The sequence below is a fragment of the Cygnus olor genome, chromosome Z (genome assembly GCF_009769625.2).
Source record: "Cygnus olor isolate bCygOlo1 chromosome Z, bCygOlo1.pri.v2, whole genome shotgun sequence".
NCBI classification, from domain to species: Eukaryota; Metazoa; Chordata; class Aves; order Anseriformes; family Anatidae; genus Cygnus; species Cygnus olor.
The window spans coordinates 52,481,017-52,506,792 of NC_049198.1; the positions used below are offsets into that span (position 1 = coordinate 52,481,017).

At 36.5% G+C, this 25,776-nt stretch overlaps 1 protein-coding gene across 9 annotated transcripts in view; it reads left to right on the plus strand.

Annotated features, from left to right (window-relative positions):
* PCGF3 (polycomb group ring finger 3) overlaps nt 1-25,023 on the plus strand; it is a 51,606-nt gene extending 26,583 nt beyond the window's left edge. For all 9 annotated transcript variants that reach the window (XM_040540199.1, XM_040540204.1, XM_040540206.1 and 6 more), the window contains 8 exons: nt 5,958-6,075; nt 10,353-10,449; nt 12,440-12,495; nt 13,492-13,602; nt 14,061-14,149; nt 15,396-15,533; nt 19,095-19,175; nt 20,959-25,023. In XM_040540199.1, coding sequence (XP_040396133.1) covers nt 5,958-6,075; nt 10,353-10,449; nt 12,440-12,495; nt 13,492-13,602; nt 14,061-14,149; nt 15,396-15,533; nt 19,095-19,175; nt 20,959-21,006 — 738 coding nt within the window. In that variant the 3' untranslated portion in view covers nt 21,007-25,023. The remainder of the gene's footprint in view (nt 1-5,957; nt 6,076-10,352; nt 10,450-12,439; nt 12,496-13,491; nt 13,603-14,060; nt 14,150-15,395; nt 15,534-19,094; nt 19,176-20,958) is intronic.
* The last annotated feature ends 753 nt before the right edge of the window (nt 25,024-25,776 follow it).

Consider the following 25,776-nt stretch of genomic DNA (forward strand, 5'->3'; position numbering starts at 1 on the left):
GAAGGTTTCCTGTTTCTTTAAAGCAGTAAGTACACTGTTGATTTGTTTTGTTATGACTCTAAAATAATTCCCAGTGGAAAATACCATATGCATAAAAAATGGCTCTTCAGCTATTGTCTGAGATATTGGTATTCTGAGAAAGTTGAGTTGGTAAATTGAGTAAGGCCACTTTGAGTGCACGGTGGGATTAGAGTCCGGACGTTACTTCCCACCTACACGATCCCATGAATCTTCGTAACCTGCTGAGTTATAACTTCTTTGCATTTTACAATTCCTGTAAAAGCAGATGAGTTTCAGGTTGATTATTAAGAAGCTTCTTTTTGTCAAGAAATGTTTTGTGATTCTAGAACTGATAATTGAAACTTCCTCATTCCAACAACAAGGTCTTGAGGGAAGGAGGATCATGTTTTGACTCTAATTCACTTGTTTGCTAGATGAGAAGTGAGAAACTTTAAAATATTTACCTAATGTCACTGTTCAGTCAGCAGATTAAGAGTCTCGTAAAGTTATCTCCACTTCTTTCAGTTTGAGACTACCTGCTCTGATAGGCTATAATTTAAGCAGGTAACTGTGTAGGAGAACAAATGAAGGCCTATGTCCTACAGATTTTCTTTGCTTGACTTTGACTGGCTTTCTTAAACATAAATTTAAGAAAGATATTTGTAGTCTTCTAACTGCTACAGGGGACTAAGGTTTGCAGTGTTCAACTGTGAAAAAGATTGTTTGGTTCTGAAAATGATGTTGCAAATTTTCAGATGCTGGTCTGTCCTCCAAAGTTGCATGTTTGCTGTGTGGGTTATTTTGTGTATTATGTTGTTTTGTTTTGTTTTATTTTTTAATATAAGACATCAGACTAGGTGGTGCTTTGGAAAAGTAGACTTATCTTCTCCTCCTGTTATTACTTCAGGATAGAGCTTGTGACTGAACATCAACCTAATTCTTCCACTTTTCTTTTAAAAGCAGCCAGTTTTAGATGGGATTGTGCTAACTTCATTGAGTTTAAATCTGTGTGATTATAACCAGACACCAGTTCCTTGAAGTACGCAAATGAACATCTTGAGTGTAGACAAAACAGTAAGAAATTAAGTATACCTATCACATGGGTAGACCAAGGCAGTGTAATTGGGTAGTAAATTCATGGGATCATAGGGTAATTCAGGTTGGAAGAGATACCAGATTATCTAATCCAAATGCTCAAGACAGGGTAAACTATGAGGTCATACCAGGTTGCTTGGGGCTTTATCCAGTTGTCTGAACATTATTATGTTTTGAAGTTGCAGGCTTGCTTGGGAACATGTATTCAGAGATGTTTTTGGATTTTTTATTATTATTTTTAGATTACTTGTTTTGGAAGTCCTGAATTCATATTTATCTCACTTTTTTAAAAAATACTGCCTTCTGGTTGAGGGGTGAGAAGATGAGATTTGTGCAAGATACTACTGAAGTTCAGATTTGGAGAAATTCATTCCTGTTTTCAAAGGGAAGGTGTTAAAGGAAAAGCTTGGTTCTGTCCAGAAAATAGGTTTGCTACTGGCTAATCTTGGTGGTTCTTAGTCTAACTTTGTGTTTTGGACATTGTATAGTCATGCTGCTTAGTGCCAGTTTTTACTTGCAATGTATGATATTACTAATATGGATTAGCTGTCTGTGCAGAAAGTGTAAAAAAGTCTGTGCAGAAGGATGTTACTTCTGTTGGATTTGCTTAGAAATCCAGCAGCCAGTAAATGTGCTTTTCCTGCTTTCCTTTATATTATTACGTGTTACTATGGTAGAAGAAGCTCTTTGAGATTACTATATAAATAGTCAAGGCAAATGCCGAGACTTCTGAAGAATATTGTGATTCTTAATGTACGTTATGTCGCTTTCATGGGAGCCCGCTATTTAAAAAAAAAAAAAAAAAGCCTAACTGGGTTTTCAGTAGCTTGGTTTGGTAAACTAAGTAACTGAGCTGAGATTTGCTAGCTGTAATTGTGTGTTGTAAGACCATACATTTTTAACAAATAGATTGTAACTCATCACTGTGCTTGTCACATTGAAATAGCTGGGAGATTCTATAATAATTAAGGTGGAGTTAAGATGACTTAGAAATACGATTTGGGATTTTATTTATGGTATGCTTTTCAATTTTTGCAGTTGTTGTATTTTCTGTTTGCTTCTAATCTTTGGACATGATCCATTTTTTTTCTCTACAGAAGTGAACTTCCGTGTATATATGGTTATTCCACGTAGATATGGTTACTCAAAGAGTGTGTGTGTGTGTCTGTATATGTATTTGGTGAGAACTTGCCTATCTTACGTGATGAAAGTGACTAACTTTTTTCCAGCAGTGTGCTGTATAGGAACATGGGAATATTGGAGCTCCTCAAGAGCAGATATGTAGTTTAAACAGACTAGTACCCCATATAAGTTGATAGTTGTTAACATATGTCAGGTAGGATCATGCAAGACATCCTGTGCTCTACCTCTATTCACATAGAGTCATAGAATCATAGAATGGCTTGAGTTGGAAGGGACCTTACAGATCATCTAGTTCCATGCGCCCTGCCCTGGACAAGGATGTCACCCACTGGATCAGGTTGCCCAGGGCCCCATCTAGCCTGGTCTTGAACACCTCCAGGGATGGGGCATCCACAACCTCTCTGGGAAACCTGTTCCAGTGCCTCACCACCCCCTGAGTGAAGAATTTCTTCCTAACATCTAATGTAAATATCCCCTCTTTTAGTTTAAAACCATTCCACCTTGTCCTGTTATTATATGCCCTCATAAGGGCAGAGCAGAGGGGGACAATCACCTCCCCTGATGACATGGAGAGTTTCTTCCGAAATGTTGTGAATAGTAGCTTAGCTTTGTATTTCTTAGTACAAAATTTATCCTGTTTATCCTGCTCAAATGATAATAATTTAAAAAAAAAAAAAAAGTTGATGGAGTAATTTGTGGTTACGCTATTTACTTTCCTTTGAATACAGAATAGATACATGATGAATCCGGAATCACTTTGAGTTTTTAATTTTTGCTGTTATTAATGAGTTTAATTTCTTACATGAGGCTGTAGCTTTAGACTTTCTATCCTTCCATTTCTTCTTTATCTATGTCATTAGTTTAGCTTAATTATTTTTTCTCTTTCCCTCAGGGAAGGAATTTGAGTTGTCTTCAAAGTCTAAGTCTCTAAAAATGTAGTCTAACTAAACTGACATTTTTGTAACGCACCATTTTGCTGCTAGTTCCTGCTTTTAACACTGTGTAAGTCCTCCTGCTGTTACAGATTTGAAAAATAAACTGTTTTGAAAAACAAATAAGCATTTTTTTTTCCCGACACTAGAGGGCACGCGATACTGGTTAAAGTGAAGTCTGATCCTGACAGCTTGCTTAAAGACGTTAAAAGTTGCATTGCTTATCGGCTGCACTGGAGATTCCATGTCTGTATATGCAGAAGATGCTTTCTTCTCTTGTTTTAGTTGCTGTAAGCTAGCAGTGTGGGCCAGGCCTTCTGGAGAAATCTCTGACTGCAGTTTTTAATCTTGCTTTGAAACTGAAGTAGCTAATGCACTGGAAAAACTTGCTCCCATTCTGTCACTTCTGGCAATAGTTTCCTGTTCCTGTTCTTAATCATCTATTGAGTTTCTTTGAGCCATTCTAGAAAGGTATATGAAACTTTCACAGGTTTGGTTTGCCAGTTAGGCCTTCTCAGGATATTCTGTTGGACATGTATTTTCTCAGTTGCTAAGAAGTGTATGATTTTATTTCTCATACGGTCAGTGGAGTGTGTTTCATCTTTGCTCTTTTTTTCTTCTTCTTCTGCTAAAAATGGCTTTACTACTTCTTTGTATATTTACCACCTTTGCTGTGTGCTTTGTTCATTGTTCTCATAATATTACGTCCTATCTGAATTGGTTTCCATTTGCTGCATTTTTTTTTCCCTGGTGCTATATCATGTGATGCCTGTTATGGCAATGCAGTGGGGAAAAAATTGTCAAGGTCTTTCAAGAAAATTAATAATTTCTTTGCTTCAGTTTCCACTGTAGTATCTTTGGCACTTATGCTTCATTAAAGGTTAGATTAAATCTTTCAGTCCTGAACATCTCTTTCTGAATTCCTGGCTAGGCAAGTCACTAGCGTTGTACTAATATAGCCTCTTCTAAGTATTCCTGTAGCTTGGTCTCTCTTCTGCCTTTCATGAATTATGTTTTCCAAGGTGCTGTCTACATGAGTAGAAGTTCTAAGCTGTCTCCTGAACTTTTCTTAAGAGTGATATATCATAAAAGATATATATATCCTTTTCCTTTAATTTAAGAAATATAAGTAATTCATGCAGTAGATTCTTTAACTGGATACCTTATGCGCTAACTTGAAAATGTTTAATATGTGTGTGTTTTTCAGATGGTTAGAAGCAAACTTGTAAAATAAGATTTAGAAAAGTAATTCAGTTTCCTAGCACTGATTTTGACCTATCTTTGGATCTGGGCACTGGGGTTTTCACTTTCATTCTTCTGTAACAGCTAGTCACTGGCTTAATTAAGAAATCTAGATACTTTAAAACAAGTTTGATGTCTGTGTCTTCTTAGCCGTGAGAACTAGAAGTCTTCCTAGTCCTTTTTGTATAGGACATGCAGTTCTGCATGGGCTTGTGGTGGATGTGCTTTTCCATAACTTATAATGAAATATAAAGTACTATTTTATCGCTGGTATAGTTCTGATTCTTATGAAAGTTTGCCTTGTGATAGTTCTTTCTGCTTAGTACTACTTAATTAATTTGTCATGTTCTTTTCCTTTGTTTAAGTTAAGGTGATACAACCTTGTTATGACACTTTTGTGAAATATGGGGAAAATGTGTTGCCAAACAAATTCTGAAATGTATTCCAGAGTAAACTAGATGAAAACTAGTATGTGTGAGCCAGGGACAGTCAAGTCATTTTAGTAGAGAACAGTGTAATCAGGTGACATCTGCACAGCAGGAGCCAAATGCAATAAGTTATGAGCATCCTAAAATGGCTTGTGTAATTAACTCTACTGCTGTCAACTTGTGGTAACAGTACAATTTTCTTGTAAATGTATCTGTATTTTCCTTTTCAAAATATATTTTAAAAGTATCAATGTGCTTCTTCAGGCACAAGTTTTGTTTGCTGTTTTCTCAAAGTAACTGGAGTTGCTGCAAAAGACGTTAAATGAGCGGTTTCATTTCTAACTTTTGATTATTTATTTATTAATTTTTCAATTTAATGATGGTTATGCCAGCCTTTGCTCTGAAGAATGAAAAACTTTCTAGTTAACATTTCTTAGTATGGCAAACTGTAGTTCTCCTAGTGAGACAATTTTGGTTTGTAATATGCTCTTCTATTAACTTGAGTATAAATAAAATGAGATTTCATAAGGTTTACTTTTCAGCTCTGTTAATTGAGATGGCTTCAAAATTATGCTTTAACCATGCTGGCACAAGGCAGTTACTTAAGTGTGGTTAAACATACTATGCCAGATCAGTCCCAGTTCTTTTGACTTCTGAATTTAAAAAATGCAAAAATGCTTTCAAATTATTCTGAGAACTTTTGCTCCTCCTCTTTTTTTTTTTTTGATGAAATTTTTCCCATGACTAAACCAAATGTGATTACTTAGATCAACAGAATGGTAGGATTTTATCTCATATCCAAGTCCCATGGGCAGCAAGGGGCTTATCAATAGCGTATTAGAGTGTTGTCTATGCTAGTGAAACTTTAACTTGTAAAACAGTGAAACCTTGACTTGTAAAAACTTCTTGTTTTCACCTTTCATTTCTGTGAAGTTCTTTTAAAGTTAGTGCTACCATCATGTGCACACGCACGTTTGTGTATATATATATACAGTGTATGAGAGCCTTTAGCTGTGTAAACATATATTTAAGGTGAATTCTAGTTAATCATTTATGCCCAAACTACTTTTACCTCATCATTACAGCTATGTTACTGTATGATATGTCTTTTCTGCAGACACCAAAGATGCTAACAAGAAAGATTAAGCTTTGGGACATTAATGCCCACATAACCTGTCGCCTGTGCAATGGATACCTGATTGATGCTACCACTGTTACAGAATGCTTACATACGTGTAAGTAGGAGTATAATTAAGTTAAAGATTTTTTTTATTTGATGTGCAATGTGATGTAACAATTTTTAGTTGAAATTCAAAAATCTATTATGCATCAGCTAAAACAATGCATGCTTTGCTAGACACTGTCTTTTAACAAAATGATGTTTTTAACGAAACAAGTGAAGAGAACACTAAAACTGTACTGCCCAAACTTGAAGCTGTAGATAACTGGTAACGTATGTATTCAAAAATGCAGTTTATTTTCCTCCTAAAGGAATGTGGTATGCCTGTTTATTTCTTCTGTGACAGTTGACCCAGCATATGTTTTCCACCTGGAGCCTGCCAGATGTCTCTTGCTCTTCTGTCTTTATGCAGAAAGCAACCATATTCGATGAAGAATAAGTATACTGTATTGTACCCTAACAGTAAGCATTTGTTCCAGAATATTTTGAGATTTGTTATTGAATTTCCAGTTTCAGATCAACGCATTATGCCCTTGAACCTCACAAAGCCTTAGACTTCAATAAAACAATAACAATAACTACAAAACCACCTTCACTTGAAGTTATAAATCCTTCTCAGTATTTTTGTTGCTAATTTATATATAAGTATGTGTATGTGTGTGTGTATATATATATATATATAAGTATATACTTATATAAGTATATAAGGATAATACGGTTTGAAATAGTGATGGAAACTTGCATATGAGCAGAGTTCCAACTAAAGGTCTGAAAACAATCAATAAAAATCATTACCGCTGAGGAGGAGCCATGGGACCCACTTAGTCCAAAGTGCCAATTCAAGAATTGTTCTCTGTCTTAAATCAGTTCTGATTCTCAGCTTCCTTTGCCAAGATAGGTGTCAGCTGAGGAATTAATCTTCAGTCCAGAAGACCTGTGCTAGTGGCATTTGATATCTTCTGTAGTAGCCACAATCACTGCTTTACTTTACATTACAGGGTTTTACCAAAAGTATTTTTCCTAGCTGTGTCTTCAGAATCCCTGCAGTTTACCAACATGTTCTTGTAAGCCGGGCCATTCTGTTTGTCCAGTTTTATTTATTGGGAGCTTAGAACATCATTTGTTTTGTTTATGTTTATCTGCATTAATCTATTAAAGAGTACTTGCTATGCAACTTCTTACATCACATGCATTTCACAATGCTTCTGTCACCATATTTTATTCTGATAAAACTAGTATGTTGTTCAAATAGCTTCATCGCCCATGGCCCTGTGCTTTTTCAGAAGGGAATTATTTGATGGCAGTGGCTTTGTCTCCACAAAATGAAAATTTTTATTTCTGTTGACTTATATGCCACTTAAAATTTCATACAAAGGGGAAATAGGATACTCATGACTTGTCTAATATTACATTTTCCATTGTATTTCATTTCTAAGTTCTGCTCATCAGTTTTAATGAGTCTGCTATTCTTGTCACGCTTCCATGACATTTTGGTTATTCTCCTGTCCCTTCAGTTCGTGTTTCACATCTTAATTTCTATAGTGCTTATTCTGGAGAGTAGGGGAGACAATTGGATCCTTAACCTAGACTTTTCTTTAATTTTTGTCCCAAAGTCTTCACTGCTGCTATCAACAGGATATTACATATAAAAACAACATTATAACAAGTCATTTGTCTAACTCAGAGCTAGAGGGTCATATTTTGTCGTTCTTCTAATAATACAAGAAACAAGCTCTCCAATCTGTTCACATCAGCTACACCATTTCTTACATTCACTTATGAAGTAAGTTTTTATTAATGCACAGTATTTTCTTCAAAAGCCAGGGAATGCCTGCTGCTTGTTCCTACTGCTTTTTTTTCCCCCCATTTGTGGCTTGTCCCTCTCTTTTTTGTTTATATTTTCAGAGTACTAATTCCGTATGTATTGTGTAGAATTAGAATTTTTTGAGAGGAGGCACAGCCCTGGATTAAAAACAAACGGACAAAAAACACTTTATACAATGTTGGTATCGTTTGTGTTTTGTTTGTCTGTTAATGTAGCAATATATGTTCCTGAAAAAGCATGCTTGGAAAATCTGTCCTGAAAGAGTGTCCTGTCTGTTGAAATAATGAATTTTCTGCTGAATTACAATACCTTGTAATTTGCTATGTTTCTACTCATAACTGTGCAGTTACTGTTTTTTTGTTTTTTTTTTTGTATTTCTCTAACGTCCTGCCCTTCAGACATTTAGAGATTCTTCACATAAGTTGTAAATGCAGTTCTTGAGGCCTGTTGTGAGAATAATTTGGAGGGAAAACAAACTTTTTTTCAGTCTCTTTTATACTTTGTTTCTTCGCTGTAGCTCTTACTTGTTGGTGACAGGCAGGCCTATAATTCAGTAGGCAAAAACTTCAGTAGTAGTAACTCACTGTTAAATCTTTTCTACTCTACATCTGTTTCTTGACTAGAGTTTCTAGGCTGCCAGATATACACAGGTCTAGTTAAACTTTTATATTTGTAGTTTGATATTAATTAGTCTTTATACGTAAAAGCTGCTAGAAATAAGAAATATAAAAGTTATTATTCCTGGGGGTTCATGAAAAAGACAAACTGTATTTCTTGAAATAGGTGTAGAAATGGAAATTGTCAAGAGGAGTGAAGCTGTACAGATAGATAAATAGTGAGGATTCAGTCTGCCTATTCATTTTCTAATGAATGTTCATAAATATGCTTAAGTGTACTGCAGAAGTAACCAGAAAATGTACAGCTCAGTTCAGGGCTACAATTAGTGCCCAAGTATCTTGATAAATGGAGATGGGATACTTTGTAAAGCCCGCTTAATGGAAAAAACTCTAGTAAAACTGTTGTTTCAGACCCTGGAATAGTTTCCATATTAGCTGTCCAATATCCCTGGGAATTCCAGTTTCAAGAGAGTTTATTAATACCAACTTGATGCTGAGGGGAGGAAAAAAAAGAACGAGCCTAGACAACTGCAGCACCCTCTGCTATCTAGTTGTATTTATTTGGATGCTGTGCATAGACTAATAAGCCTGCCAGAACCTGAGCTGATTTGTAGTGAGTGCAGCTTAGAAGGGATTGGTGTATATATCATCCACACTGGAAGAGTAGCCAAAATGGGAAGTTGTTGTTGAAGATATGTGAGGTTCTGTTTTCAGTAACTTGGTAAGATCAGGGTATAGCTTCACTCTTGCAAACAGAACTATTGCTGTGGCATTCCACTGCAACAGACTGCCATGCATGCAAGATCCGTGCTTTGTGCGCAAAGCTACGGGGCTTATCCCAGCCATAACCTCTACCAACAACAGTACTGTCACTGGTACCGTGTAAGTACAATGCGGAGTACAGTCTGGATGCTTGCATTGCTGCTGAATAATTTTCCTGATATTAATAGAGGTTTTTTTCAAATGTACCATCATCATGTCTGAGAGGTAGATGGCACTGTAGTTACAGGAATTCTTTCATTTTGTGTGTTAAGAATGAATGCATTAATACCAAAATTAAATGAACTGCTGCTGTCTGAGGAAGAAGAATTTCACTTTTTTTCCTCTACGTTTTTGAATTTGAGATTATTTAGAACTTCAAGTGAAATCACGTAGTGACGTGTATAATCTGTATTGTTTCTTAATAAATAAATAGTTGATTTTGAATCAGATGTGAATAAGTGTGTATATGCAGCTGGAAAATGTTCCAAAAAGTGTACAGTTCTACGTGTGACTGCTGTAGCAGGTTTTGTTAACACTTTTTACAAATACTGAAGATCTGTCCCTATGGAATTATTTTTTCTGATGGAAGTTTAAGTGTCAAGTACCCTGTGAAAATTAGAAATGAAATATTACCTGGTTATCCAGTTTTGGAATGTTTTCTGTTCTTTTAAAAAATAATAAAATATACGAATGATTTCTTTGTCCTAGGTTCATTTCCACAGTACACTTCTGTTATGTGGCTATGGTTAAAGCAACTTGGCTTAGTAGCTTAGTATGGTGTACAATGCCTATAGTATCATCCGTGCAAGCTGGATGCTGGAAACTGGTGTGCTAGAAACTGTTGTTCTAGTAAATTCCAAAATGGGATTGTGTGTTGCATGCTATATTATACAGACTCTGGCTATGTACAGGTGCCTTAATTATAGTGCATCACTTTTCTATATCAAGAGCACTTGTGAAAAATGTTGGAAACTGTTCTGTTTGGTTAGATACGCTTGCACAATGTGAAAAATTACTCTTGTGTATATCTCGGTAACAAGCATTTCTGTGACCATATGAAAAGAAACATTTTTGTTTTTTATTATGCTTGTTTTATTTCTTTTTAATTACGGATGTCCTTGTTACCAGTCTGTAGAAGCTGCCTAGTGAAATATTTGGAGGAAAACAACACCTGTCCGACTTGTAGAATTGTTATACATCAGAGTCACCCATTGCAGTATATTGGGTAGGTATGAAAGCAAAAATGCAACTAATTTCACTCTAGATTGTTTTAACCTCTCTAATACAGCACAGCTTTTTCTTAAATTTTCTTAATTGCTGATCAGAATGCTATGCATTTAAAAGGAAGGTTGAACATGATTATATGAGGAGATAACAGGATCAAACTTTGCTATGAATTTGCAGTTTCTTAACATCTGTTAGCATTTTTAAATCTTAATATGCGAAGTATGCACTTTACTGTTTAAATTTTGAGAAGTTTTAATGACTCATAAAAGTTACATAAATTAAACATTTGTAGAAATTGTTTTACTAAATCATCAAAACCGTTAGTCCCCGTTGAATAGTTATTTTCAGTGTCAGATGTTATATGATAAGCTCATGTTGAGTATCATCAGTGTATGCTTTGAAGGATGAAGTAGGTACCGATAGGCGGGAAGGAACAAGTAACACCCAAGACAGCAGTTTTGTCTACTGTAAAGCTACAGGAATACACCAGTGCCTTGATTCAGAAGATTGTTTTCTATGTCAAAAGGGGCCAGGAAGCAGAGCATCAAATTGAGAACAGCTAGAAAGGAATTCAGCAGTTGGTTTTTAGTCATTGAATGCACTTCAAAGGAAGTATCTTGCTTGCAATAATTATAAAGTACTGCCCCTTCAAGACTACAACAGCCTTTGCTTTGCCTACTTTTGGTTTTACTTATTTATGGTAGTCAAGAGTTTCACAATATGTCTTAGAATGTAGACTTGAACGCCTGTTTATCCCTCTCAGTCTGGGGAATACATAAACCAAACATCTTCTATTTGACAAATCTGAATGATGTTAAATTCTCACCTTTAATCTCATAGTAATGGCAGATTTACTCATTTATGTTGAAATATTTTTGGAGACGTTCCTGTAAATCCATATGTGACACTTGAAAATCTGAGCCAGTGCAAATGGGGTTGCTATTGCTTGAAATGACATGAATTTTAGAATTAATAATGTTTTGATTCTTCATGTAGTGCTACTTCAAGAGGTTTATAATCATCCATTACAGTCTTTGAATTGTTGCCATTTCTGTAATTGTTCCCTGGTCTCCACTGCTGTGAAGTGCACGTCAGGTGATGAGAAACCTGAGACTACTCGTGTAAGCCTGTTCTCTTATTTAAGTCAGATCCAGGATTTCATACTGCAGGCTCTACTGAAGGAATGACCTTGCAGCAGCTGAGACATATTTATACTGTTTCTGACTTTATTTATGGATTAGAATTTAGGATAATAGTACATTTCTTTCAGACAGTGACTTACTTTAGAATAATCTAGAAATTGCAGGCAAATCGTAGATGAAGTTTGGTTTAAAACAGAGCTTTGTTTTTGTGAGCTGGGAATTAAAGTTTAGAAACTTAAACAGTCCTGCTGCCCTTCCAGTTCTGCCATGTGTGGGTTCATTATGCTTCTTTTGTTTGGGGCACATTACCTTATATGGGCTTCTGAGCTACATAATGTTGCTCATAAATAAAATGTTGGCTTAAGAGCAAACTCAAATTTCTTTATGTTGTCGGGTGGGGTTTTTTTGTGTGTTTGTGCTGTTTTCTTTCTTATTTTTTTCCCTGTAACAGGGAAAAGTCCTGTACAGATAACTAAATTACTAAGGAATGTGAAAGATGAATCTGTAGAGATAAGAAACATACTAGCTTTGGTTCTTTTGCAGTAACAAGGTTTTTACCTCAAAGTTGTCAAGGAATTTTGAGATTATTAGTGACAACATGAGCCTTGTTGCAGGAGGGGAAGAAGCTGCTTCTTCCCCTAATTTCCCTTTGCTTTTTTTCTTAGCCTGTATTTTATCCTAATTCCTTTCTAGGTACTGTCCTCTCTTGTTTGATATAAATATTGACTTTAGAAATGAAATTCTTCATTAACAAATTTAGAGCTTTTAGATCAGTTTAGTACTGGAACTTGTTTAACAGATGTGTTTTGAATGTTTTGATTTTTTTTCCTTTTTTTTCATTGATAGTCATGACAGAACAATGCAAGATATCGTTTACAAACTTGTGCCAGGCCTCCAAGAAGGTAAGTTGTGGTATGATCTTTTCTTATATGTAGTGTTGCACATAATTCTTTACTTCTTTAACAGTTTAAAAAAACAACACACATATTTTCAAGTGATGAAAATACAGAAGGGGGGTGAGGGAGAATTTGAGGAAAAATACAGCAGAGAACTGTATTCTTTCATTTGTTCTATTTCTAGTGATAGATTTAGCTTCGTATTTTTACAAGCAGTAATTTTTTGGAGGGGGGAAAAAGGCAAGGTGGGATATTTCATCAAAAAGTAGTATTAACAGAATAGTAGTTCAGCTTTTACATGTTTGTACACTGCAGCTCTCATTTGTTCTTTTTAAATTGTGTGTTTAGGCCTGTTGTGCCAGCTATCCAAAATATTTAGAGGTAGCATGTAATGCAGAAGAGCTTTTAGATTCAGGGAAGTTTTACTCTACTGTGAACGTCCTTTCTTAGTTGGTAACTTTCAATTTGCACTTTCGTAATCCTCTTTGAGACTGGATCTGTACAACGAAACAAGTACTTTATAGTAACTGCTGTGTATTTTTTTGTTGTTGATGTTGCACGTGACTTTCATTTAAATAGAATATCTTAATCTATTTAAGCTGAAGAAAATGAATTTCTTAGATGTTGATAAGCAAGCTTAAATAGATTTTATAAAATTAATTCTATCATAGTGAAAATCAGAACTATAAAGAAAAATTCAAAAACAGTGGTTTGACTGAAATATTGTGAGAGGGATTCAGAATAAGGCATAGTATTTAAAATCGTCTCAGTTCAATAGAAATGTTATAATAGTAGACGTGTGGATGACTTTGTAGTATTCTAACTCTGAAAAATAAGATTGGGCACGACTTGATGCAGTAACAAAGATGTAGAATTAAGTGCTGACAATACCACTACTTGATGGCAAGTCTGTTCCACTTACAAGAGAAGGGATTTGGAATAATTTCATAAATGTTGCATTAGAACTTTATTACAGGGTTTAATATTTGCAATTTTTAACAGCGGAAATGAAGAAACAAAGGGAGTTCTATCACAAACTGGGCATGGAAGTTCCAGGGGATATCAAAGGGGAGACATGTTCTGCAAAACAACATCTAGATTCCCATCGGAATGGTAAACAGTCTTTTATTTATTACATCTTAGGTGGGGGACTGCTCATAATTGTCAAGCAGACAGGTCAAAAGTGTGTGTCTCGTTGGTGTATAACAATCAGAATTGTTTCATAGTGGTGTACAATAGGCATGCAGGATTGTTTTGTCCGTTATTTGTTCACATGATCTTTCTTTTTAGCATAAGCACTCTTGGTGAAGGAAATCTCCGTAGTAGTGCCCACAAGGGGACTCTGTGAAACTACTCAGCTTCTGCACTGCTAGCAGTTCAGCTGAAGGCTGTGCTGTATGCTAGTTCCTTTCTTTCATGTGTGGGGCTGTCAGCAGGCAGTGTTGAAGCAAGTTAGCACTGCTGGGAAGTTTATTCTATATAACAGTCCTGAACCCTGCTCTTTGAATTGTATTGTCATTGAAAGGTGCTGCTGTTGAGTGATATCCTACATATCTGCTTTCTTATCTAAGGTGAAACTAAAACAGATGAAAATTCAAACAAAGAAACTTCTGAGGAAAAACAGGAAGAGGATAATGACTACCACCGAAGTGATGAACAGGTGGGATCATAGGGCATGTTTTATTTTTATCTGGTATTTTACCTTTACTGCTTCAAGTCAACAAAGAAAACTAACTTTTAAGATATTTTTTCTGTTATCTGCTTTAAAAAAAAAATGCAGTGTTGCATTATGCTTTTGTGTAACCATAAGTTAATCCTTGGGTTTTGGCAGGAATGGAGAGTATTTTAAAGACGCTTTCATAAAATGTGTTATTCCTGTTTGTTTTTTTTGAGTTTCAAACTACTTTTTGGCTTTTGGTTTAACATAGATTCAGGTTATTTGGGTCCTGTTCTGAATGGATGTATCCAAGTGTTATTCTGGTACATTGAACTGAATGTATATCAATAGTTATGAATAAAAGCTCGTGCACTTTCACTTAATACTTATTTCGTTTTAAATCTCCCGTATTTTAGACAGTGTTAGCACTATATCATAAAAATAGTGTGAAAGCCAGAATATCCACCATTAATTTTTAAATAGAACACATGTTTGAGAGTGAAATGTCCTGCTGGGATAAACAATCCTTCCCTTTTATATTTTCCTATTATGTGTGTCCAGAGTAAATTTAACTTGGATTAATTTTGTTTTCAATTATAAACCATGAGTACTTTCAAAGGGATTGTTCCTAGTTCTAGATCCTCTTAGTGCATAAAGTGAATCATCACAAAGAGTTTAGACAAGGTAACACATATCTGGATGAGAAAAGAAGTGAAATTGAAGCATAGAAACTGAAGAGACTTTTTTTTTTGCAGCTAATCTTCAGAATTTTAAGTCTGTTAGATCCTTTATACCTATTCTTTTTTTAACATTATATTCACTTTTCCACATGCATTACATTTTTTTAAAACTGGGTTTAGCAGTTGCGATAAAGGCAAGGCATTACAGTAGAAGACATTATTAATAATTGGCAATAGTTCTCTTATATTTCATACTTTATTGTGATGTACGGTCCTTGCCTGCTGGATGTGGTTTGGGAATTTGGACTGGAGCATCCTTTTTTCAACATTAAAAGTTCTTCCTAGAAGTTTTTTTTTTGAGATCCTTTTTTGGTTGGAGCAGTGTTTCACTAAACTGATGAAATTTTAGCAAATGTGTTCATCAGTTGGAATGCATGCATTTCAGTTTAAGGAATATTAGTACTCTAAATTTTCACCTTTTTGCATTAATATAAACTGCATATGGAATACATAATGAGAACTGTAGAAAATTGATCCAGCCTGCCCTGACTGCTTCCTTTTTCCTGAAGGTAAGCATCTGCTTGGAATGCAATAGCAGCAAATTGCGTGGATTGAAACGAAAATGGATCCGCTGTTCAGCACAAGCAACTGTCCTGCATCTAAAGAAGTTCATTGCCAAAAAACTTAATCTTTCTTCTTTTAATGAGGTAATATTTTAATTTCTAAAAATGATTTTGCAGATAAAAGTCCAATGGAAAGTGTGGGGTCATTCTTTTGCAAAGCAATGTCAGTTTTTATTTGCAGAAAATAAAAACATTGACCAGTTCTTAAATTGTATGTTATGTAGTCATTTTCTTGTCCTTTGTAAGCTAAGGAAATTAATTTAAACAATTACATTATTTTTCTTCAGATGAATTTTTTTCTACTTTCAAGTTACAATTTATAGTCTTTCTTACCTTAAGTTTTCCTTCTTCCTCTTTCACATTGTAATGTTACAATTAAATGTAGCTATTTTTTCTTGGGCTTATCCTGCACTTCTATGTGTTTTTTTTTTTAACGTGCTGGACAGCTATACTCCACTGCAACCGCTCTCTCACTCCCTCTTCTCAAAGGAAAAGGGGGAGAAAATATGAGGGAAAGGGCTTAAGGGTGGAGATAAGGACAGGGAGATCACTTAACAATTATCATCACAGGCAAAACAGAATCAACATAGGGAGTGTAATTTAATAATTTATTGCCTATTACTAACAGAATACAACAATGAGAACTAAACGCAAACTAGAAACACCTTCTCCCCATCCACCCTCTTCTGCCTTCTCTCTCTGAGAGGAACACAGGGGGAGAAGAAAAGGAAGGAAGAGGAAGGAGAGGAAGCACAGAGGAACAGGGAATGGGGGCTGCGGTCAGTCCCTGACGCTTTGTCTCCGCCGCTCCCTCTCGGTCCCTCTCTGCCCCTGCTCCACGCGGGGTCCCTCCCACGGGATGCCGTCCTTCCCGAACTGAGCCTGCGGGGGCTGCCCGCGGGCAGCAGCTCCTCAAGACCTGCTCCCACACGGCTCCGTACCGCGGGGTCCATCCATCCCCCAGGAGCAAAGTGCTCCAGCACGGGTCCCCCACGGGTGGGCGGCAGCTCCCCCCAGACCCCCTGCTCCTGCTGCGGGGGCTCCTGTCCACGGGCTGCAGCTCCGGCCCGGGGCCTGCTCCTGCGGGGGCTCTCCATGGGCCGCAGCCTCCTCCAGGCCACATCCACCTGCTCCAGCGGGGGCTCCTCCACGGGGGAGCTGCAGCGTGGAGATCTGCTCCGTGTGGGACCCGTGGGCTGCAGGGGGACAGCCTGCTCCACCAGGGGCCTCTCCCTGCACAGGCCACAGGGGAACTGCTGCTGCCTGCCTGGAGCACCTCCTGCCCTCCTGCTGCACTCACCTGGGGGCTGCAGGGCTGTTCTCACTCCTCTCCCAGCTGCTGTTGCGCAGCAGTTTTTTTTCCCTTCCTTAAATCTGCTCTCCCAGAGGCGCAACCAGCGTTGCTCCCTGGCTCAGCTCTGGCCAGCAGCAGGTCCCTTTTGGAGCTGGCTGGAGCTGGCTCTGCTCTGACATGGGGCAGCTGCTGGGCTCTGCTCACAAAGGCCACACTTACAGCCCTCCTGCTACCAAATCCTTGCCATATAAACTGGTGTACACCTTAAGGGAAAGCAGCATGAATATTTTTTTTCCTCTGTGCTGTCAGTGAAGTTCACCCTGAAGTCTTGCTGCCTGTCGTAAGCAGTGTTATCAGATACCTACTTTACCCTTCCTTTGCAGACAGTACTTGGAATCATGGGAAGAACTTGTGGTGAAAGATACAGAAAGAAAGACAACTTTTCATAGTTCTCCCATTTCATATTCCAAATTACACTTAAGGCAGACATAGGAATGCAGTCTCTATTTACTACTTCGTTGAGTCTTGTTCACAGTGTCTTTGCATCTCAAGCATCTGCTTTCTAGTCCAAAGTGTCAACGCCTTTGTGCTCAAACCTCAAGATCTGGTTTGCATCTGTATCATTCTTCCTTCCTAGCTTCTCTATACTTCGGAGTACTGTCTTTTGGTTGGAGTACATCCCCAAACTCAGCTAAGCTTCCTGAAACAAAACTGTAACATCTGCTGTCTCGACCTCTTCTGTTGACTTCTGGCTGTAGACCAGCAGCGGCATATGTACCATCATTGATCAGAAGTGTTTTTCTTTAAATGAGACTTTTTTTTTTCAGGTGAATCTTTGCTTTTGTGTTCAAGCCCTCTGTTCCATTCCACCAGTCTGATTTAATAACTTACTATCTTTCTTACCAACTTCAAAGAGTACCTTTTTATTCTTTATCTATCCCTCCCACTTTCTTAAAGGGTACATAAATTGTGGTGCAATCACTGTACCAGTGTCAAATAATGGGTTCATGGTAGAAGGCTTTAAGCTTGTGGGAACTTGATTGCTTGCTGTAGACTATTCAAGGTTTGAGTTATTGCTAGGTAGCTAAGCGATGTCAATGGACTGCACGTATGTTCAGATTTTTCTGGGTTGTGTGGTAGAGTGTAGTTAATATATGCAACCTTGGTAGAACTTAAAATTTTCATGCATGTTTCCTGCTTTAGTTCACGTTCAGCTATTGCAGTTGAGCTGGTTATTAGTTATATTGTTGTCCTTTTAAAAAGGGCTGGGTCTGTGCCCAGTGCATTGGAGCTGTTAAGCACACTGAGTCAAGGTCTGCTGATCAACCATTATCCCAAATCAGACAAAATTGGGTGCCAGGCGATAATTCACAAAGCAAGCACACCCAGAGTTGGGTGCCAGGCCTTTTATACAGTTTAAAAGGTATGGATAGAATCACTCATTGGTTGCTTTTGGTTCCATCACTTACTCAGTAACATACGTGCTCGAGTTCTGTGCCAGTTTATTAACCTAAGGCTGGTTGTCCGTTATGTCAGATTGCCACCCAGGGGTGTGCATTTTATTATGCTAATGAAGCATAGGTTACCTAGAGCATCCTTGTCTCTTCTTTTGTGCTTACATTAGTACATACTTATGATTATACAGTTATAAGTCTTTGTCCTTGCATTGTTTCGAAGTAACTTTTTGTCCTGGGCTGACTACAATATGTTTTTATGTTTATATCCTTACTGTTTCTAGTGTCAAGACCTTTCAATGCTGAGGCAGAAAAGTAAAAACAACTCATTTTAACAACTTATTATAAACAACTGAGTATCTGCAAAAGTAAAAAACAAAAAAAACCACCAACAGACAAAATAAACAAACAAAAAACCTACCACCAAAAAAAAACATAAATATAGTATATGAGAGAGTGGCAGACAGTTTTTAAAAAATACAGCCTTATTGCAGAAAGCCATCTGTCTGGTGTTTATGTAAATTTTTTTCATAATGTGGTAAATAATAAAGCTCTCCTTGAGACTTGTGGATTCTGTCTTCATCATTTAATCAGGTGTTCTCAAAAGCATATAAGGCTTTTAGGAGACGGCATTAGTGTTGCTTGGGAAGCTAAATCAAACAATTATGTCCAGCTCATGCAAGATATTCGAGATAGGTACAGTCTTTCAGCACTTTATATTGAGAAAAGACACTGTTTTCTTTCCTTATGCAATTTTTATTTGCAGAAAAATTGTAAGATGAATGGTTCCACTGTCTTTGGAGAAAAAAACAATGCCTAACATTTGTAGTATTATCTGAAATATTTTGTTTCATGTACAGTGTCCTAACAAATTAAATGTCTTCTTTGTTTTGCCAGCTGGACATATTATGCAATGAAGAGATTCTTGGCAAGGACCACACACTCAAGTTTGTAGTTGTTACTAGATGGAGATTTAAGGTATGACACAGTGGTTCCAAGTAAATCATGGAGTGGCTAGATTAAAAAAAAAAAAAGTTATAAAATGTGTCATTTGGAACTATACTGCAGTAACTATAAACTCAATAAAAAGATACTTCAATAGATACCTAACACAACATTCTTAAACAGTAACTATTAATTTTGTTTCAAAGAAAATGAAGCAAAAGGGAATTAAATATACATTGCAAGGAGAAAGGGTATATTACATCAACTGTCAAATTGTGATCAACTCGGGGAAAGGAAGTAGAAGCCACAAGAAAGTATTATTTTTAGCTGTATCAGGTAAAAACTGGTTTTACTTTGTGTAGGTGGGGAAATAGATTGTGATGCAGGCAAGGCAGAAATTTTCAACACAGTTCTCTTCTCTAGCTCAAGAAGGCTGATTTACTTCTCAAGGAGAGGGAGTAATTGCAGTGCTTGTCTGCATTAGTTAAGGAGAATTCCAGCAGTATTTAGTAGGCATAAACATGGCTTGTTAAGTGAGTACATCTTTGACTTGCTGATTGTGGTTTCTCTTAACAACCCCCTTGCAGCTGAATAATAAAGTGGAACATTCATTCTGAGTGTTAGTTATCACAATAATGGCAACTCGAGTGAAATGGGTATAAGAATGAATTGCAAGGCTGAACACTTAGGAGTTGAGTCACACCTCCAGAATCAGTGTATGTGTATTTGAAGCTATTTGAATGAGGAATTGGTATTCGTAATGGACAAACAACAACACCTAAACTGACAGTGTACACTGAGAATAGGACCTAGTAACTTTGGATGCACATCCTCTTTGGAAGAGGTGTAAGCGAGAGTAGGGAATTGTTTTCCTGTCTTTGTGCAGAAAAACAATTGATTTGCATATGCAGAATAGAAGTCAGTGGTCAGTCTTTGAAACGTGGAGAGGTCACAATTAGAATCCTACTAGAATCCCTTCCTGAATGACCAGGAAGGGTCTGGATAATGCAATAACATCTCAGCTACAATGCTGTGGTTATTTGGGATAGTGAAGACAGATTGATCACGAAGCATTGAAGCAAACCTTTACAGTTCTTGGTGACTGGAGATTAATAGGCAACTTAAGTTCAATGTAGGTAAACGTAAAAGAATACATGTTGGCGATAACAGTGGGCTCAACTTTACATATAAAATGATGGATTGTAAGCTGACCAAATTTTCAAGGCTTTGAAGCCAGATGGAAGAAGAAGAAGAAAAAAAGCAAATGCTAGGAATTTTATGGAAAAATGAAGAATTGAACAAGAGCATTAATTTATATGCATCTGTGGAAATCTTCTATTTACCTTTATTATGTAAATCTGTGGAATTTTGAGTCACGTGGAAAAGGCAACCATAAATTGCCATCTCAAGTGAAAGAGGCAGAGGGCATAAAATGAAAACTCACAGGTGGGAGCTTCAGAACAAACAAATGGAAGCAATTCTTTACAGGATACACAGCTCCTTGGTGCAGGATATTGTGAATGTTCTAAGTTTACCTATACTTAAAAATGCAATGGATACGTTCACAGAAGAATTGAGTAAGACCTGTTAAAGCACACAGTACTTCGTATTTTACCCTGTTACAGTTATTAACTACTGCATGCTTTGACACAGAACAGTTATTCTGATAGTCTGTTTAAGCTTCGTTTTATGGAACTTGTACTGAAAAGTTTAATTTTGTACTTTTACGTACTGAAATTTACTTTTATAATTTTATGTACTGAAAAGTTTAATTTTGGTTTTGTTTCTTAACTTAGCTCATATTTCTGTCTTGCAGAAAGCACCTCTACTGCTACATTACAGACCCAAAATGGACTTGCTGTAAGAGAACTTTATTGTCCTTCTGGACAGAGTTTTTTGCAGAGACTATCATCTGGCACCTTCTTAGTGCATCACTAATCACATGACACAAACCAGCCGAATAATTTTGGAAGACTGTAGTACTTTCATAGCGGACTGTCCTTCTGAATATTTCTCCTAGGGATGTGTTACCTAGATTTCTGGACAGAAAATATTTATACTTATTTTGTACGAAAGAAAGAAATTGCAACTCAACAAGACACTACCAGCACTAAGTTTACAGATACTGAAAACACTTCACAGTTCCATGTAGCTCAGCCTGATTCATCTTTTACAGTTACACAGAAATAAGTTAGAATGTTGTGGGGTGATTTTAAAATGTTGCTTTTGACACCAAGTTGCATTTAGTTACTTCTCACATTCTGAATATTTAAAAATTATATTTTTGCAAAGTGTTCTTGTGTTATATAGTATGCCTGATTGCATTGGCTTTAATCAAGTTGTTCTGTAGATCATTGAACATAACTAATGATATATAGTGACTGGTGATATTTATTATGCTGCATTGAAAACTGAAAATCTGGGAAACCAATGAGTTTGTTAGTTTTGCCCAATTGTTGCTTTCCCCCACTTTCTGTTTTGGTAAAGTCTTGATGCCCCTTTTGCATGTTGATTTGGTAAGATTAATAACAGTCACTGCAGTTGATTTTTAATGTGCCCTGATATTTTGCCATGGCATTACATCATGACAAGTACTCAAAAGTGCTAGATTTGTGAACTTTAAAATATATATATAAATACATATTTCTTATTCAGCTATGGCTTGCAGAAATCAGTTTTTACTTTAGAGAGAATTTGTTGTCATTGACTGTTGAAACCCTGGCTCTTGAACAACATTGGGTGATATTGCACAATTTTTAGTGATTAAAAATTACTTAGGTAATTAAGAGCAGCTTTATATTTTATGAACAGCTTTATATTTCCTTCACCTGTTTTCTTATGAAACCATACCTTTTTCTTCAGGACAATTACTAGATGTTTTGGGGGTCAGACAAGATTATTTTTGCACCTTCTGGCCTTAACTTATAATTTTACTTGCATCAGCCATAGTGGATGCAAGGTGACATATATGCTGTGTATGTGTGTACATATCTATACACATATAAACCTATATATGTTATGGAACGCACCCTCAATAGCACTTAGCAGAGTTCGCTGCACTGTTTGTAAGGCTTTTTGTAATTGTCGGCTTTTTAAAAACAGTAGTTGAAACTGATTTCTGCAAGATGTATACTGTATAGCATGTATAGTACAGATGTGAGAGCATTTGCGTGCCAGGGTGTAAGTTACTTAGAACTCCCAATATACAGTTTGCATCTGGAAATAGCTAACCTTCTAACTTTCAGAAGCATTTTCCAGTCAGCTGAAAATGCTAGCTGCTATACCTATTTTTTTTTTTTTTGATAAACTGCCTTTGGATAAGAAAGTAAGCCTGCTTGTAACTGCCCTGCTTTCTCTATCTGTGCTCCTTCCCCTCTTCTGCAAGAAAGTATTACTTGTTACCGATAACAGGAAGCTGATATCGCAAGAGCTTTGTTAAGTATTTTCAGTCATCTTCCTCTTCTTGAGTTTTCAAAGCACCACATTCCTCAGCATATCTCCTGCATTTTCATTCTATGGAGTCTTCAGCTCTCCTTTCTTAGATCTGCTGCTGCAGAAGGGATGTTCCAATTTTTGTTTATCTTTGAAAACAGGGTTTTTCAGTTTTATGTATAGTCACAGATGTGAATGGGAAGGAAATCAAAAGTTATGCAAGCAGAGAAAGAACCGAAATATGGAGATGGGACCCAAATGAAGGCTAAAAAGAGCTGCTGTCCCTGCAAATGAGGGCATAAAGTAGCTAGATCTGAATGTCTGGTCAGCATCCAGGCCTTGTGTGTGGGTGTGTGCATGCACATAGAGCGATGGAATTGGAACGTGGCTCTGGTTTTGTCTTACTGTTTCCATACTTATATATGTATTTCAGCTTTCACCTGTATTTAACATTTATTGAATTGGTAGGGCAAATGAGATCTTGAGTCTACCTTTTTATAAGCTTTTTATGAAAACAGTGAATGCAGGTGGTATGGATGCACATGCAAACTGGCATACTGGGCCTTTCTGGAGCTGTTCATGTGGTTGTTACTGTCCTAGTGTAAATAAGGGACTGGCTCTAGCCAGTGAAGCACTGAGAATACTAACACGGCTATAAGTAGCCGCCCTCTGTACACCCTGAATGTACAGATACTGGCTGTACCTGACGTAGACATAGAATTAAATCCCCTAGACAGCATCCTGATTAAGATAGTTTTTGTGTGTGTTTATATGTGTGCACAAATGTGCGCACACACACACACTTGTGCGTGAGATCTGTCTACCTCAGAATGAGTGTACTGCAGAAATATTTTGTACATCCAGACATTGATGCAGTGCTGTTAAAGTATGTTAGGATTTTAGCACTTTCCACTGTGTAGTTGTACAACTGAGGACTCAGTAGCAAACAAGCAAATTCATAAGCCTTTCCAATCTATCGTTTTCTGTAAAAAAAAAAAAAATTAAATAAATAAATAAATAAAAAATCTGTAGTACAGAACATATATTTGGAAGTTTTTAGCCCTCTTTAGAATCACTTGAATTTATTATGGTGCTATCAATATGTTGAAAACTCTGTTGATACCTATGTAGACAGGTAAATTCAAGCCAGTATTAATATCTATAAATGTTTGGGAGTTTTTTCCTCAGAATTGTGTGCAACTGCTTTTGCAATGTGTTTAGTCTGATAAAACCTCATCAGTGAAAAGAAAAGAAAAAAAAAGAAACCCCTGTTATTTTTCTAAATCATATGTCATAGTGTCTTTGGTATAGAAACTCTTTCCCTCAGGAGGGGTGTGATTGTGTCTGGACCATGTATTTATTTACTCTAGCCTTACTAAAAGACTACAATGCAATTGAATTGAACTGAGAGGGAGGCCTCCTTTGGGTCAGAGCTCTGTTTCACTTCTGTGAAGCTTAGGAGACAGTTAATTTATATCAAGATTATATTGGGTAGAATAACCCTGATTCTGTTCAAAGTTGAACTGAAAGTTGGACTCAGCATAGATATCTCTGTCCTAGCGAGATCCTGTTCAGTTTATTTTGGATTTCTTTGAAGATGGCATTACTGTGAAGTAGTTTTCACAATTGCTTACGCTGGTAAATAATTACAGTAAAGAAGTATCTTGTTACGTTATCCTCAGCAGCAATGAGACTGATGAATCACCCAGGGTCAGAGTCTCATTAAATATAGTTTCATTAAAAACAGAGAATTCAGATAGAATATATAATATTGAATTTAAATAAGATTTGGGGTTTTAAAAATTAACTTTATAAAATTATTTATTCTATTTTAAACCTTCTGTCTTATTTTACCATCCAAGTATTTTTGGTTTCAATGGTCCAACTTTATTTACGGGCATATAAAATGAAATTGTAAGATGTTTTTACAAGCTTCTTCCTTTTACATTAAGTAGCTTTTATTTGTATGTTTTTGTTTTGTATGGATAAAGAGCATTACTTATGTTTTTGTGCAATAGGTTTGAAACATGCATTTATTAGGCATATGTTTAAATTGTAAATGTAGCATCTACTTACCGTTAAACTTTAAAAGGACTGTAGATGGCATTTTTGATTTGTTCAAATGGGGTTTTATTTGGGGCTGTTACTTGGGGATGTTGTTTTTGATCTTTCTTTATTTTAAGAGTGGAGTGTGGGATATAAATTTGTGTAAGTACAAGAACTATCTGTCAGCAATATTCTAAAATAAATGATCTTGCAAGAAACCTTAATGTGAATTGTGGAAGCAATCGGCAAGACTTGCAGCCTATCTGAAAATGTTTTGTGCCATTGTTATGTCTGGTATTTTTGTATACCATCAAACCTGGGAATATTTATTTTTATTGGTTGTGCAATAGTGTACACAACACTATCACTTCTGGGGATATGGGACCATAAAAAAAATATCAGACTACAACTGTGATGGTGCTATTTTTTCCAATAGGCTATGAGCCTTTGAAAGTTTATCTGGCTCTATTGTCTTCATAACAGCATTAATAGTCCTAGGGGATTCATTTAATTTTTTTTTCTACAGGATGGTAAAAGTAACCATACAATGAGCCAATTTTACAACATTATGCATCTTACCATTGAGATAAATGTAATAGGAAAAAGCCAACCAGTCTGTACATCAGCAGATGAATCTTAGTAAGGTATATTCTCGACAACATTTAAGATACGTTTTGTACAGAAGGCTGGACTGTACAGAAGAATCTAGTTTCTCTATTTCCTCAGGTAATCACTTCAGTTTAGATGTTTCACTGGAGATGCTAATACAACCTACAATTCAGTTCCTTTGTGTAAAATTGATAACAGGACAAAAAATTGTCCTATACACTAGAATCTCTGCATAAGATATAATTAACTGTAACTGAGAAGTTTTGACATCTGTTGCTGAAGTTAAAAGCTGTAGAGAGAACAACATTAAGGAACATGGGAACAATACTTCAATCTCTGCTTTCATCTAAACTTGCAATCAGTACAAACACTTTCTAGGAACTTGCTTTAACTTGCTTTTTGTGGCAAGCTAACCATGTTTTACCATTGAGTTACAATATATTTATATACAAACTAAAGCTCCAGTCTTGCTGTTTGATCTGTGTTTGATCCATCCGTAGGGCTTCTAGGAAATCTTTCAAAGTCACAACGACGCACCCAGATGAGA